Source organism: Saccopteryx leptura, chromosome 7 (assembly GCF_036850995.1).
Source record: "Saccopteryx leptura isolate mSacLep1 chromosome 7, mSacLep1_pri_phased_curated, whole genome shotgun sequence".
Taxonomy (NCBI): domain Eukaryota; kingdom Metazoa; phylum Chordata; class Mammalia; order Chiroptera; family Emballonuridae; genus Saccopteryx; species Saccopteryx leptura.
In genome coordinates, this window is record NC_089509.1 from 99,948,967 (window position 1) to 99,964,109 (window position 15,143).

General features: G+C 37.9%; 1 protein-coding gene across 2 annotated transcripts in view; it reads right to left on the minus strand.

Moving 5' to 3' along the window:
• The window catches only part of ABCA12 (ATP binding cassette subfamily A member 12), a 179,895-nt gene that overhangs the window by 27,155 nt on the left and 137,597 nt on the right, over positions 1 to 15,143 (minus strand). For both annotated transcript variants that reach the window (XM_066345995.1, XM_066345994.1), the window contains 6 exons: positions 12,885 to 13,137; positions 12,188 to 12,274; positions 11,312 to 11,405; positions 8,587 to 8,714; positions 5,491 to 5,578; positions 3,260 to 3,365 (listed from right to left, as the gene is read on the minus strand). In XM_066345995.1, the coding sequence (XP_066202092.1) occupies positions 3,260 to 3,365; positions 5,491 to 5,578; positions 8,587 to 8,714; positions 11,312 to 11,405; positions 12,188 to 12,274; positions 12,885 to 13,137 (756 nt within the window). The remainder of the gene's footprint in view (positions 1 to 3,259; positions 3,366 to 5,490; positions 5,579 to 8,586; positions 8,715 to 11,311; positions 11,406 to 12,187; positions 12,275 to 12,884; positions 13,138 to 15,143) is intronic.

The following is a 15,143-nucleotide window of genomic DNA, read 5'->3' on the forward strand; positions in this document are numbered from 1 at the left end:
AGGGAGATTCAGAGAGACTAGCTGGCTTCATAAAAGTAGTCACTTGAGTCCAAGATGGTCATAAATTACTGGGGTCTCCCACAGTCAGTTTCCCTTTCTGAGTCAGAAGCAAAGTTTTCGTTCCCTTCTTCCCTGGAGGATGTTGGTTAGCCAGAGTCAAAATGGGGTGAGTGACAGCTTCCCAAAGGACCACAGTGTAAAGGCAAGGTCTATTCTGCTGCAGTAACTTTGGAAAAGAATGATAGAGAATGGAAGAAAGATGTCACTGACATACGTGTTCCTAGAGTCAGTCATTAGCTAAGGAAGAACTTTCTCACGTATTGCTCACGTAGCATATGTTCATTGTATTAGTATATTAAGGCCTCTTCACAACACCCAAATACTATATAATTATTCTGAAGTTATATTCTCTCAATTAACTTAAATTCATAATTTTTATTAAGTAAAATGATACATGCTTTGAGATTGACTTCTACAACTGTTATATGTTAAAGGAAAAAAAGTATGTAGTTGAAGTTAAACAAATAAGTTAACAACAGCAATAACCAGTTGAACTAAAATTTTAATCACATCACTGTGGGAATGAACTTTTCTTGTCTTTTTTGTTTTGCAAATTAATGAGCTCTCTTTTTACTGAGATTCAATTTTCCTTGGAACCCTACATAAACCTAGTTGTTGAATTATAATATAGGCAGGTGAAAGACATTTTTAAATTTTTTCTGCTTTGTGTGTCAGAATCCAGAAATACTCTCTGTTACTAGAAGAATCTTTGAAAAGTGCATTTAAATACTCTGAAAAATGGGGTCGAACCAATTGTTTTTACACATATCTTTAGCTGAAAGATCAAACAAACGTGTCAAGAGTTAAGGGTCAGTATCAAAATCTTCTCTGTGGGCTCCACAGCTTGCAGCCTAGGTTTTCAGTCCAGTGATTAATCAACAAATGCTTTTTTAAATCTAGTCGATCTTAAAATTTCAATTATTTCCCCCACATACAATATACATTAAAGGTAATGTATTTTATGTTGTCTCCACAGTTGTAAATCTGAAATGAGATACTTCCCATTGACCATTGTTACTAACCCAATAAAGGGTAAGAATAAACACCAAGGTGGAGGAAACAATGTGTCAGTTATTTGGAAAAAGGGCATCATTGTATAATATTTATTAGTAACAACAAGCAAACTTAACATTTTTTTAAGAAACAAGAAGAGAACTTTTGTGTGTAATTAGCTATGAGAAGAAACCACATAAATATAATAAATACTGATATTGTTAAGGAAAGCTAATTAAAAGATTTTTAATAGCATGTGAGTATTCAAAGAAAATCAATTGTGCAGCTGAAGCAAAACCTCAGCCCATGTACAATTCAACAAAAATGCCTTAAAACAGCTAGTGTGGTGGGGAAGGGGCAGGGAAATGGTTAAACTGATTTCTAAAGGCAGTATTACCACGGCAGATCCCTTTCCTGCATTACAAAATAACACAGGTATTTTAGGGGGACATGGAGATGTCTTCTTTTAAAGAAATCAAACTCCTTCCAGAGAGGATGGAAGGCTACCACTTTCATAAGTCTAAATAAAAGATATTAAAAAAAAATAGAAGACATATTATTATTAACTTCTGTAAAATTCAAGCTAAGCCTTATTTTTCAACTAAAAAAATAATAAATTTCCTTTTAGGTTTAATATATGTTTAGTATATGTTTCAGAATTCTTAATTCTTTATACTCTATAACTTACACACAGAGAGGAAGAAGGCAGAACTAGCTTGCTGGAGTCCAGAGCGATTCAGATTGCTTTGGTCTTGGTAAAGAACACTAGTTATAAATAAAATCTGAATACAGGTTTCAATAACTGACCCTTCAAATGTACCACTGGGCTCTTGTCCTCACCTACATACCTTTGCTACATTTCCCCCTAGGCATTTCTATAGTTTTTGCACTTTCATTACCTGTCACAGCAGCAAATGTCTGTTGCTCTGAATAAGACGTCCTACTGAAAGTCAAGTGTTCAATAGTATTTCAAACCAGGTTCCACTAGACTCACCTGGCTTTAGTCACCATTTAACTTAATTTACCACGTTTGACTCTGCCCTTTCCTGATGCTCTAAATCTCAGGACTATCAATCAATCTTGTTGTTTTCTTTTATGGTTTCTCCTGCTAGAAAAATGCCAGAGCAGTTGGGAAAAATGCTGTTTCCTCTGAAATAAAAATTCCAAAAGATTCTGTTTCTAGAATGAGTATCTGACTCCCTAGTTTACAGGTACCATCACCAGAACATCTGCATACACTCTGAGGCCCAACAGCAGGGAGGCGTGAGAAAAGTAGGCCTCAGCATTTTTCAAAGACATGTGTCTTCTCTTCCTACTCAGGAGTTTATTGGCTAGCCTACTTATCAGGTGAGAAACTCAGCCTGGGCCAGCAGATATGTTTCTAGTATATTTTCATCTTGATCATTATTATGTTTAGCATCAGTATGGCAAAATAATTTAAGCAAGCCTTAAGAAGGGAAAAATGGTCTGATAGACAGTAACGAAATTAGAAAAAAATAAACCAGTCCCTTTCAAATTACAGATTCTATTTTTAAAACTATATGAAAGCCTCTTGGGAAATCCAGCTAAACTAGACCTGGCTGCAGGTGGAGGAGTAATAGAAACATGAAGTTAACAAGTATTAGAAAAATGAAGAGGCAAGAGCCAGACAGACATGAGTTCAAATCCTACTTCCAAGGCCCAGATAAATAGTAGTAGAGAACAATAATGCTCATCCCAAAAGGCTGCTTGTGACATTCCATAGAAAGTATGTGTCATATGGTAAGTGCTCGATCAACAGTAACACTTTTGGTCAAGTATAGAAGTTTACAGTTTAACAGTTTTGTCTTCATGTTTAGATTAGTGTTCAATATTTACTTACATTATTTTAAAAAAATATATTTAGCCTGTATACAAGTTAATAGCTATAAAATAATTTCTTATGAGATATAACTGCTAAGTAGAAGAGCAGAAAGAAGCGTGAAGTCAGCATGACCTCCCTGAACTGATAAATGACGAAGCAAAATTACCCTGAAGTTCAGGGGATTATCCCAAATCTTCCATCTGGTGGTAGTTCGACAGTGGTTACTTCTAAAATCCTTTTGCAAATCTGTGATTTAGGTACCAATAAGATACTTGCCGCTGGGAGGGCACAGGAGCTAACGTGAGTTTTGTGTGGAGAGTGACAGAAGCCGCAGGAAAGGAAGCTCTGTGTAAGTAACTTTACCGTGTCGGGCAGCGTCATGTCTTGACATGTTCACTCGCAGGAGGAAATTATTCAGGCTGTTGAGGTACGCTGGGAGGGAGTGATAGCCTTCTGGATCATACCATACCTGTTCAATTCCAAAAGGAGGCAAGGTCAGGACTGTGTTCAAACAAATTAGGCTGCCTTTACAATCTGACAGTCTACAGAGTTTATATTTAAAATCAGAGCACCAGTTCCCAATAGCTTATTTCATTCTGGAATATTATGAACCATCCCCCAGAGTATGGGCCACAGACCTCTAAGTTTCCAATTTAGGGATGGACAGAGATTGTGAAAGTAGTTTCATTTCTGTGTGGTAGCACCGAGTTATTACTTATCCCCATCTTCTCACTAGGCACAGTTTTAAATAAACTGGAGAAATTATTATCCCCATTTCTGAGGGTGACATAAAGTGATTCTCAGACTAAAACCAAGGCATTCTGACTCTCAAAAATAATAATAAAAGCAGATGACATATATTCCAAGGTGTAGAAAAAAAATTAAATGCATATACAAGCATTGTGTCCTTACAAGCATTGTGTCAATAAGGTTGATAACCTTGAAATACCCCAATAACGCTCTGTTCCTAGTTATAACCCAGGAAAAAGTGAGTTACTTTACTTTCTATGATAAAAACAGAGGGATTTAAATTAACGGTGAGCCTCAATTCAAGAAAGCCAGTTGATACTTTAAAATTACATATCTGATTATAGAGAAATTATTGAATAGCACAACTCCTTTGTTTATGCAAGAATATTTACTCTGTGTTTTGAGAGAGGGAGAAAAAGAACAAAAGGGAGTAACACTCAAATACTCAGGACTACTATTTCCTTTCTCCATGCCCTTGTGAAAATCAGCTAAAATAGGATCAATAAAATCTCACAAGGATGTTGTGAGGATGAAGTAGGTGATGCTAGCGCTTGGTTTGTAACAATAACTAAATGAATATTAGTCTCCACTTCCCCCAGGTCTGCTTATGTCTTACTACCAAATGAGAAACATGGAAAGGGCAAGTGAAAATTCCTAAGACTAGCATCGATCATGTGGATAATCATATGTGTGTGATTCTGTGACTCTAGCTTGTTTTCATACATACGTATGATCTAGAGAAAAGAAGAGCCAACAGGATTTTTTTTAATCTCCATCAAATTCTGTTAAGTTTCCATGTTCTTTAAAGAAAAAGGCCAGAGCGTCAGCCTGGCATGCGGGGGACCCGGGTTCGATTCCCGGCCAGGGCACATAGGAGAAGCACCCATTTGCTTCTCCACCCCCCCCTCCTTCCTCTCTGTCTCTCTCTTCCCCTCCCGCAGCCAAGGCTCCATTGGAGCAGAGATGGCCCGGGCGCTGGGGATGGCTCCTTGGCCTCTGCCCCAGGCGCTAGAGTGGCTCTGGTCACGACAGAGCGATGCCCCAGAGGGGCAGAGCATGGCCCCCTGGTGGGCAGAGCCTCGCCCCTGGTGGGCGTGCCGGGTGGATCCCGGTCGGGCGCATGCGGGAGTCTGTCTGACTGTCTCTCCCCGTTTCCAGCTTCAGAAAAATATAAAAAAAAAAAAAAGAAAAGAAAAAGGCCAGATATATATGACAAAACATAAGAAAATATACATAAAACAATGTCTAGTTTAACAAAAATTATAACAAGAGTATACCCGTTGAACCATCACTCAGGTTGAGAAACAAAAATTGCCAGCATCCAGAATAACTTCTCCCTGACCCTCTATGGCCTTCCAAATCATACTTCTCTTGCCCCTACACAACGTGGTTGAGTTTTACCTATTCTCAATGTTTATAGTAAATAAAATTATGGTATGTATTCCTTTTTGTCTTTCCTTTTGCTTATTAATAATGTTTGGGAGATTTAGCCTGTGTATTACACAGAACTGAGTTTATTCATTTCTATTGTTAAAAGGTTTATTGAATGAATATGTAACAATGTATTTGTTTGTCTTACCGTGTATGGGCACTTGGGGCTGTTTTGGGCTAATCTGAGAAACATGACTAGTACACTTTTGTACATGTATCCTGGTACTAATGTGTACGTTTCTCCGGGGTGCCTATGTGGGACTGAAATCACTGTGCTAGGAGGCATGTGTTACGCCAGACTACTTTTCAAATTGATTGTACCCATGTTTTGTTTTTACCTTGTGAATACACTTGAACATTTCAAGTTCACATTCCCATTTTTATGACATCCTAGCAAAAAGTTCATAACTTACCTTGGCAAGTGTTCTATTAGCAGGAACTGCTGTTACATCAAAACGAAGGTCATCAGTCAAAGGCAGCCCAAAACTCCAACCTCCATATCTATATAGAATAATAAAATTTGTATTTGTCTTAATGGAGAAAATAGTCATAAATAGATCTAAAATGTTTAAGAGCTCAATCTTTTCTTTCCATTAGGAACGCATTCCCAGTATGAAATAAATACTGCTTGACACATATTTTACATTTTTATCAATCTATTTAATCATATTTTAGTCTAAAATGTACATTATAACAAGAAGAAAAAGGTCCTTGTAAACACTAGCAAATATGGAGTGAAAATCAGTGACACATAATGTAACTAATTCCTCCCACTTAACTGGATGGCTCTGTACCATCTCAGATTTTAGCACTTAAAGATTATTTTTTAAGATAATTTAATATTAAAGTGATATAACATCAGTTTTTATCTTTTTTCAAATAATTGCATTTCTTCTATTCTCCAAACTTTTCCCCTTAGCTTGTCCCCTGCTGCTATATGTTTTCTCTTCCTGGATATTTGAGGGTGAGCTGTGTTCATACAAATAACTACCTGTCAGCTCATGGTCTCTTAATAATAAAAACTGGACTTAAAAAACATCCAAGTAGCAATTTAAAGAATAAACAAGTTTAAATGTCCCAAAAGGAGTTGGGTTAAATAAAAAATGATGCCATCACACTGGTGTAATCTCCTCATGACGGTCTTCTTCTTTTATTTTTATTTTTATTTTTGTATTTTTCTGAAGCTGGAAACAGTCAGACAGACTCCCGCATGCACCCAACCGGATCCACCCGGCATGCCCACCAGGGGGCGATGCTCTGCCCATCTGGGGCGTTGATCTGTTGCAACCAGAGCCATTCTAGAGCCTGAGGCAGAGGCCATGGAGCCATCCTCAGCGCCCCGGGCCAACTTTGCTCCAATGGAGCCTTGGCTGCAGGAGAGGAAGAGAGAGATAGAGAGGAAGGAGAGGGGGAGGGGTGGAGAAGCAGATGGGCGCTTCTCCTGTGTGCCCTGGTCTGGAATCGAACCCGGGATTCCTGCACACCAGGCTGACGCTCTACTACTGAGCCAACTGGCCAGGGCTGTGACTATCTTCTTAAATGCAATTCCATAGCTGTGAGGTTTTGACATGCAAAGAACACTATAGCACATTGTTCACTTTTTTAAAAAACAGGTTTTTGGACAGTTTGTTTATAATCACATTTTGTTGAAATTACTTACATGTATGTCTGACTAGAAAATTTTTGGAAGGATATACAAGCAATAGTGGTTGTATCTGGAGGGAGAGAGACTACTTTTTTAAATTTCTTTTTTCTTTAATTGAATTTATTTGGGTGACAAAATTATATAGGTTTCAGATGCCCTGTTCTACAACACATCTCTGTGCGCCGTATAGCGTGGTCATCCCCACTAACTCAAGTCTTCGTCCATCACCTTTTATCCCCCATCCCCTCCTCCACCTCCCTCCTGCCCCACAGCCTCCACTCTGTTGTCTGTGTCCATGAGTTTCATGTTTTTTGCTCAATCCCTCCACCATTTTCACCCAACTTCTCCCCCCCCCCCACAGCTGTCTGCCTGCTCTCTATGTATGAGTTTGTCTTTATTTTGTTTGTTAGTTAATTTTGTTCATTAGATTTCACAAATGAGTGAAATCATGTAGAACTTGTCTTTCTCTGATTGGCTTATTTCACTTAACATAGAACTCTCCAGGACTATTCATATTGTCAAGAGAGAATATTTTTCCTTTTTTTGGTTTATCTGTAGTTTTCAATTATTTTACAGCAAATGTTAGTCCTCTATGTACACTGAGAAATAAAAGTTGCAAGAGATAGAAAAAAGGAGAAAATAGTAGCTATTGCAACCCTACTAACTCCCCCCCAGCTTTATTGAGATATATTGACAAATAAAAATTGTATATATTTAAAGTGTACAACTTGATTTATTTTTATTATTTTAGGTGAGAAGAGGGGAGATAGTGAGGCAGACTCCCGCACGCACCCTGACAGGGATCCACCCAGCAACCCCATCTGGGGCCGATACTCAAGTACTGAGCTATTATTAGCACCTGAGGCCAACATACACAGACCAACCGAGCTATCCTCAGCACCTGGGGCCATGTTCAAGTCAATCAAGCCACTGACTGCTGGAGGGGAAGAGGGAGATAAAAGGGATAGGGAGGCAGGGAGAAGCAGATAATCACTTTTCCTGTGTGCCCTGGCTGATAGTCAAACCCGGGATGTCCATACACTGGGCTGGCACTCTATCCGCTGAGCCACCGGCCAAGGCCATGACTTGATGTTCTGATATGTTGTATACAATTGTAAAATAATCACCACCATCAAGCTAATTAACATATCCATCACTTCACCTAGTCACCATTTTCTTTGTGTGTTTACACGTTGAGAACTCTTAGAAGCTATCCTCTTAGCGAATTCAAATACACAAATAGTATTGTAAACTTTGCCACCTTGCTGCTGATTAAGATCTCCAGAATCTGTTCATATTGTATAACTGAAACTGTTTGACCCCTTGACCAGCATCTCCCCACTTCCCTGCCCCCCAAACTCTGGCCACCACCATTCTACTCTCTCCTTCTATAAACTTTACTATTTCAGATTCCACATACAAGTGACACCACATAGAACTTGTCATTCTGTGTTTGGTTTATTTCACTCAGTAGAGTGTCCTCCAGGCCCATCCATGTTTTTTGCAAATGCAAGCCTACCAACCCTATATCCAGGACAAATACTGCAGTGACTTTGGCCGTGACCTTGCTACACATGTACACACTTTATCCACATGCAGATATTTAAACTAAGGCCATCTGTCACCAAAAACAATGCCTGGAAATTCTCCACGTTGGCATCATCCAGTCAATAACTTTTCCTCATCTTCAAGGAAAAAAATGTTCAAATTTTATAATACATTTTTAAGGCCAAAAAAACCCAGAAAATTTAATCATGTAAATAATCAATAGACATTTGCATCTATTGTTTCAAGTTCAGGAGACAGCTATTATTAAAATTGGAAAGCAAGATACGCTAAAATGTTATAAACAGAGTATTTTTACCTTTTTTGCATAAACTCATTAGCAGTTGATATAAGATAATTTTCCAAGCGGTGCCCAGTGAGGTCATAAATTACTTGGGATGAATAAGTTCCTCTGTGAGGTGGAGAATAGTTAAATTTAGGACATTCCTGAAAAATAAAGTTAAATATTAAGTTCTTTCTGGTCAATGCAGTGCAAACCAAATAGACAATGTCAAGGACCTTCAGTCTCATGATTTGTCTATTATTGCAGCCGGTAGAGTGTGAAGTCTGCTCTCTGACTTAAAGAGCTCCGAAAAGGAAGGCCATTTGCCTACAAAAGAAATTAGAACAAATAGTTATCATACAGAGGGACCTTAAACATGTGTTCAGGTTCACTTGAAATAAAAAAAGAACACATCTAATGTGTGGTTTTTCTTTTATTGTATTGACAGCGTGGTACATTTGGAGAATAACACTAAACACTAAAATGACTCAAAGTTCCCTTAATAATTCCCAGAGAAGAAAAAATGTTTGCCCCAATTTGAAAAGATAATAAACAGATTTAAGTTCTTGGGGTCTAACAGCAGTAGATGAAAATTCGAGTTCTGTTAGTTTTAAGGTACCAAACCTGGGTGTCATAGCTCAATTTTATAAATATATAAGTCTAAGTCTAATTTAATTTTCTAGAAATCTAAATCTAATATTTACATATGTAATATAAAATTATTCCAAAATAAAAAGTTACATATATATACATACATATGCAAAAATACTACAGGGTCCCTGTAGACCCTTCGCCCAGTCTGTCCACTGTTAGCATCCTACGTTCATGAACATTAAGTACTTTGGTACACCAGTATTAACCAATCTCAGAGTTTGGTTTTAACCACTTATTTTTATGCTTGTCACTCTCTACACTTCTTGACCACTCACTCTTCACTGGAGCTTCCCATGTTTTACCACCACGAAGGGTAGTTTGGGAAAAATCTAGCCCTTTTTCAGTTTTCCTTCTGTCCCCTTCATACACTGTCCCACACCTGAGTACCAACAGCACAGGGTTGCAGGTTGCTCTAAGAAATAACCACTGAATTTCACCTGTCAAGTTGTACCAGCCAGAAGATCACAATCTAGAATGCCACTGGTTTCACAAATCAAAAGACACCCTTATATATGCAGTGTAACTTTTTGGCTTTAGTTTTATTGAGTTATCTCATACATACAGAAAAGTACATATATTAAAAAGTATACAGCGTGATGAATTTATAAGCTGAACGCATGGAACCAGTAACTGATCAGGGAAACAGAAAATGCTAGGACCCCAGGAGCTCCCTCATATTCCCTTCCCATCACTACCACCGACACAGTAACTGACCCAGGACAGCTGTGCCTGGGTTTGTATTTTACGTAAATAGATTCATATTATATGTAATTCCTTGTATTTAGCTTTTTCTTCACTCATTCTTTGTTTGTGAGAAGCTTCCAATATGATGTGCTGTTGCAGATCAATCATTTCTGTTTTTGTTGTGTAAAGAATTCCATTGTGGAAATATATTATATTCGATTTATCCACTCTTCTGTCGGTGGGAATTGGGGTGGCTAGCACGAATAGTACTGCTATAAACATTCTAGAATATGTCTCTTGGTGCGCCTATTCACGTTTATGGAGGGTATATAATAAGAATGGCATTGCAGGTCCCGCATGGAATATATATATCTTCAGCTTTAGTAGATAGTGTCAAACACTTTTACAAACCGTTTATACAAATTTAAGTTCTCATCAGCGGAGGATTAGGTCAAAAAAATTTTAAATCTCTTGGTTTTTTTAAATTAAAATATGTATCCAGATTCCAATTTTATATACAGTTAGTTGACTTCTACTGTGAGCTAAGCTATTACAATACATCATTTCAGAAATTAGAGGGATTAGAAACAATCTTTGAGTACTAGGTAAGACTAATAATTAAACACGCAAGGATTCCAAAAGATGCCTGTTGAATCCCAGCTTTCATTGTTAATAACTGTCTTGCATGAAAACACAAAAACAGCTTGCATTCACTGAAAACATTTCCATTCTAACATATTGTATGAAGACAGTTCAGGTACAATCATATGACACTTTGAAGAAAATATTGCTTGATTCCTCCCCAGGGGGAAGTGACGGACAGCATAGTGACTCTCAGAGACTAATAATAGTAATCTCTGTTCTTCAACTATCTTTACTTTCCCCAGTGAAGTTGTTTTTCTTAAAAGGTTATTGAATTGATAGGCCTAAGGTAAGTGGTAACTAGACAATTTTTTCTGTTTCTTTCAGGACACAGGTTTTTCTTGCATTCTGGGGGTGCTGCTTGGAGACATTGGGAGTTCTGTTCTAGATTCCTATATTATTGACTTCCCAGCTGACCACTACAGTGGCAGTCTCACTGTGTTTTCAAATATGCCAGTTATGGTGGCATTTCGTTGTATGAAATATAGAGCTTTCTGGTTAGAACTGAACTGAAACCAAAAATTCATCTTCGGTTAGTTTCCATGAAGACCGCCATAGAATTACCTACCCTTGGAAATTTGTCTTGAGATGGATTTACAGCAGTGACCTGAAGTTCAAAGCTAATATATTTTTTAGAGCCCCAGGTCCACATCCCTGTGCTACTAGCTTCCATAAAATAAAATTATACTGACTCTTTGGTAACCCAGATAGATCTTTCAAGTTTTGATATATATATATATTTTTCTTTTGCCTACTTCAACAAAACTGAATTCTGTCTTACCTGGACATTTTCTGAGCAGGAGCAAACACCAAAGTTAGTGACACGTTCTCCACTGGTGTTCCATTTTCGCAGACTGTTTGTTCCTGAACACCTTCTGCAAGGAGAAATGACACTGCAGTGAGCTATGTGTGCATTCTCATGTTTCTGCATGAGCATAGAAAAGAGTCTCTGGTATTCAATTCAGGTCCTTGGTATAACCTACTGATTTTTTATTACTTGAATGCACACTGAAGCTACCATTTTCAAGTAATCTGACATTTTGGGGGAAGTTGAGGAAGACCACTTCATAATTAACCAGTGTTAAAACCCAACCCAAGCTCATTGAATTATCTTGATAAGGCAGAAAGGGGCTTTTTTTTTTTTTGACACTGTTTTCTCTTTGTTCTTTTCATTCCCTCCTCTTACACAAAGAAGATACTTCAGCAAAATGATGCCTTACTGGCAGGTTGACATGCGTTCCACCCTATCTTGAAAGTTTGAATAAGCACCCTACCTAGTACAAAAGCGTAGGAACTGGGGTCAAGACTTGGGTCTCAGCTTTAGCTACATAACTTCCTGCCTACATTTCTTTATATGAGACTCTCAGTCCCTATGAACCTCTGTTTCTTCGTCTTAAAAATGGGATTATTAATTCACAGGATTGCTGTGGTTGTTAAATGAAAATACATACACAAAAGGACTTTACAATTTATAAAGCATCTAATGTTTATTATTACAGCATAGCCAGAGAGTTAACTAAAGGAGAGAGATAATACCCGTTCCACACGTTTCTATCAGTGCACCAGCCTCCTCCACCCATTCACCCGGCCTCACACACATGCACACACACAAGGTGGAAGGATGAAAACAGAAAAGAAAAGGACAGGAACTACCTACGCGTCACTGATGTTCAAACACACGTTGTCGATGCCAGGGAAGGCCCACATGGCTGAGACCAGTGCTTTCGTGCTTGGGTTAGAATTCCTGTAACATTAAAGGATAGAAACAGATTCATGATTCCTTCACTAGTCTCCAGTATTAACCTCATGTTTATGAATAACTTGAGGAAGCGAAATAGGTTCTCTATGGAACCACTGTTATAAAAATCCAAGAAAGACTTCATTGCAGAGAAAAAAAAAGTGTCCCAGAAGAAAATAAACAAACATCTCTATTTGGCTGCCTTGTTATTCCCCCGATTGTTATATGCATTTAGTGATCACATAGTGTATATATAATGTGATATTACACAGAATTCTGACATCATTATTCAATTTGTGAGAACAATAAAAAGTTATCTGCTATATATTACAATAGATTGGGAAACGATATTTAACCTCTCTTGATTAAAGTCTAGTCATTAAAAATAAAGATCTACTATAATTTTATTTTAGGCAAACACAAAAACTCCTTAATGTTATTTGTTGGCAATAGAAGTATCATGTCACAATAAATCACACTGTCCAATCCTCTGACAGAATTGGGTGCTGTGGCTCCTACATTCTTATTCTTCAGCATTTCATTGCATCCATTCAGGCATAACTGTGCCTCTAGCAGTAACACGGACATACTTTCCAGATAAAGGAGGAGGACTTACGCATAGAAGGCTGTCTGTTCAGAGGTACCATAAAGAGATGGCGAGATCTGGACCTCTGGGTAGCTGTTGCTGGAATTTCTCAGTGTGCCCAGGCCCATGGCAGTGGTTACAAAGACGATGGGGAGGATAACCTGAGCAATGAAACCCTTCCAGTTCCTGCGGGTGTGGTGGAACCTCTTAATGAGGATAGCCATTATCTTCTTCAGTAACAGTCCAAACCCATCCAGTCTCTCTCCTCTTGTCAGGATTTTGTCTGATTAAGAGAAAGAGATTTGATATGGTGTTCTGGAGAGTTCTGATAAATCAAGTAATCAAGTTACTTCAAAAACTATAGATAGATGATGTAATGAGCTGTGGTGGGAAAATCTTATATTTTAAAGATTTAGATTTTAGGTTCAACTTTGTATTTATTGGCTTTGAGCCTGAGCCTCTTTACCTCAAAGAGCTGCATGAAAAAGTGCTTTGAAAAGTATAAGTCATTATACACAAAATACTTCTAGTCATGTACATGACTAGTTCTACATGTCAACGTGATATCTAGAATTTTATAAATGGATGTCATCCCCAATCTCCAGTCTCAATGTAGGCTCAGTATGTATTATCAATTACTAACACTGAAGAGATCTCTTCTACCAAGAGACTGAATTCAAATATAACCAACGGAAACCAAAATGCCAGCCCAGTCTAAGACGTCACTCCTGCTGTGGGAAACTTAGTGGTTATAAGTCTCGGTGGCTCTCTTAATGTGAGGTCCAGTGGGTTTACCTAAACATGGGAAGAGGAAAATGCTCTCCTCCAAAGTATAATTCTAGTTCAAACACTTATTCATTACATTCTCTTTAGGAATTTGGAGCAATAAGACATTTCAAAACTCCATTTTTATCACAAGAGTCACAACAACTTATTAGACAAAATGTCTACCCTCCTCTCCTCTGACATGCTCTTCAGGTGCTGAGAAAAATTCCCTGGCTTCGAAGAGTAAGAGCAGCTGTGGAGATCAGGGCCTGTTTCCTCATTAGTGCTCTTACAACTGATCGTTTCCGCAGCACCCCCTATAAAAATAGGTGCAAATACAACATCCTCCCCTAAGGTCTGCTGCCAAGCAAGCATGTGATAAGATGACAGTATTCATCAACTCTGGATATTTTTAATTCTTTGTCACATATTATGCAGCACAAAAAAAATTCATGATCTTCATTTAGCTGATAAAGAGAAATACAAAGCTGTTTAATTTAAAATGAACTCCAATTAACCAGAGTAAGTTTAAATGCAAACTCGTATCTCTGCAAAAGGAAGTTGTAGACGAAGCTGAATATTTTACATTAATTAATTAGCTTTTCTGTTTGTGGAGAAGTGACATGTGGGTGACTTACAGGTGTATCAAACAAAGCAAATGCGCTTTCTAAAAGATAATGTCAATTACGGGTGCACTTCGGCGGAAGAAGAGTTTCAAATTATGAGACAAATGCAGAGGCAAATGTATATAACATTTATTTCCTGAGGTAGATGATCACTTTCAAAGTCCTCAACTCCATAAACTCGACAATTATATTCCCCCCAAAATGATATATGAGGAATATGGCAGAGGACAAATGAAATTCCTACATTTTAGAACTTTATCAACATTAGAGATTACCTTTTCTGAGCTTTAGAGCTAAGCAAATGTTTAATTAAAAGTTCTGTTCCTAAAGATTTTTTTTTATCAATTTAAGCAAACTGTTGAAATGACTACTCTATAATTTATATATCATTTCACTCTCTGCTTCCTTCAGTAAATAGTGTTTCCAAAGGAAAAAATTAACTGTCAGAAAGAGAATAACGAGATAAAAATTATTTTTAAAAGAGCTCAGTTCCTCTAAGTTATGTCAAGAAACATGATTTTTCAAACATACACTGTGTGAAAAATTTGGGAGCAGGGACCTCTTACTATAGAGTCATAGCCACTAGGTCCAACTCCGTCAATTCAGACACTCTCCTCCAAAAGCACTTTCTCAGAGCCCAACTTTTCTCAGCACCTGAACTGTGTGCAGGGGTCAGAAGGTTAGACGGGATTTCCAGTGAGATTCCACAAAGAGGGAGGACTACATTTTTACCTTTTTTTGATGACTATTCTCTCCACATAAACCTGTCTAATAACAGTATTACTCCACATAAAAGGTAAGTTTGTCCACTGTGGAACAGCCTTGGATACAAGGAGGATTTTAACTTGTTGAACACACACATCTGAGATAGAAGTGACATCTTGAAAATGAGTACTGA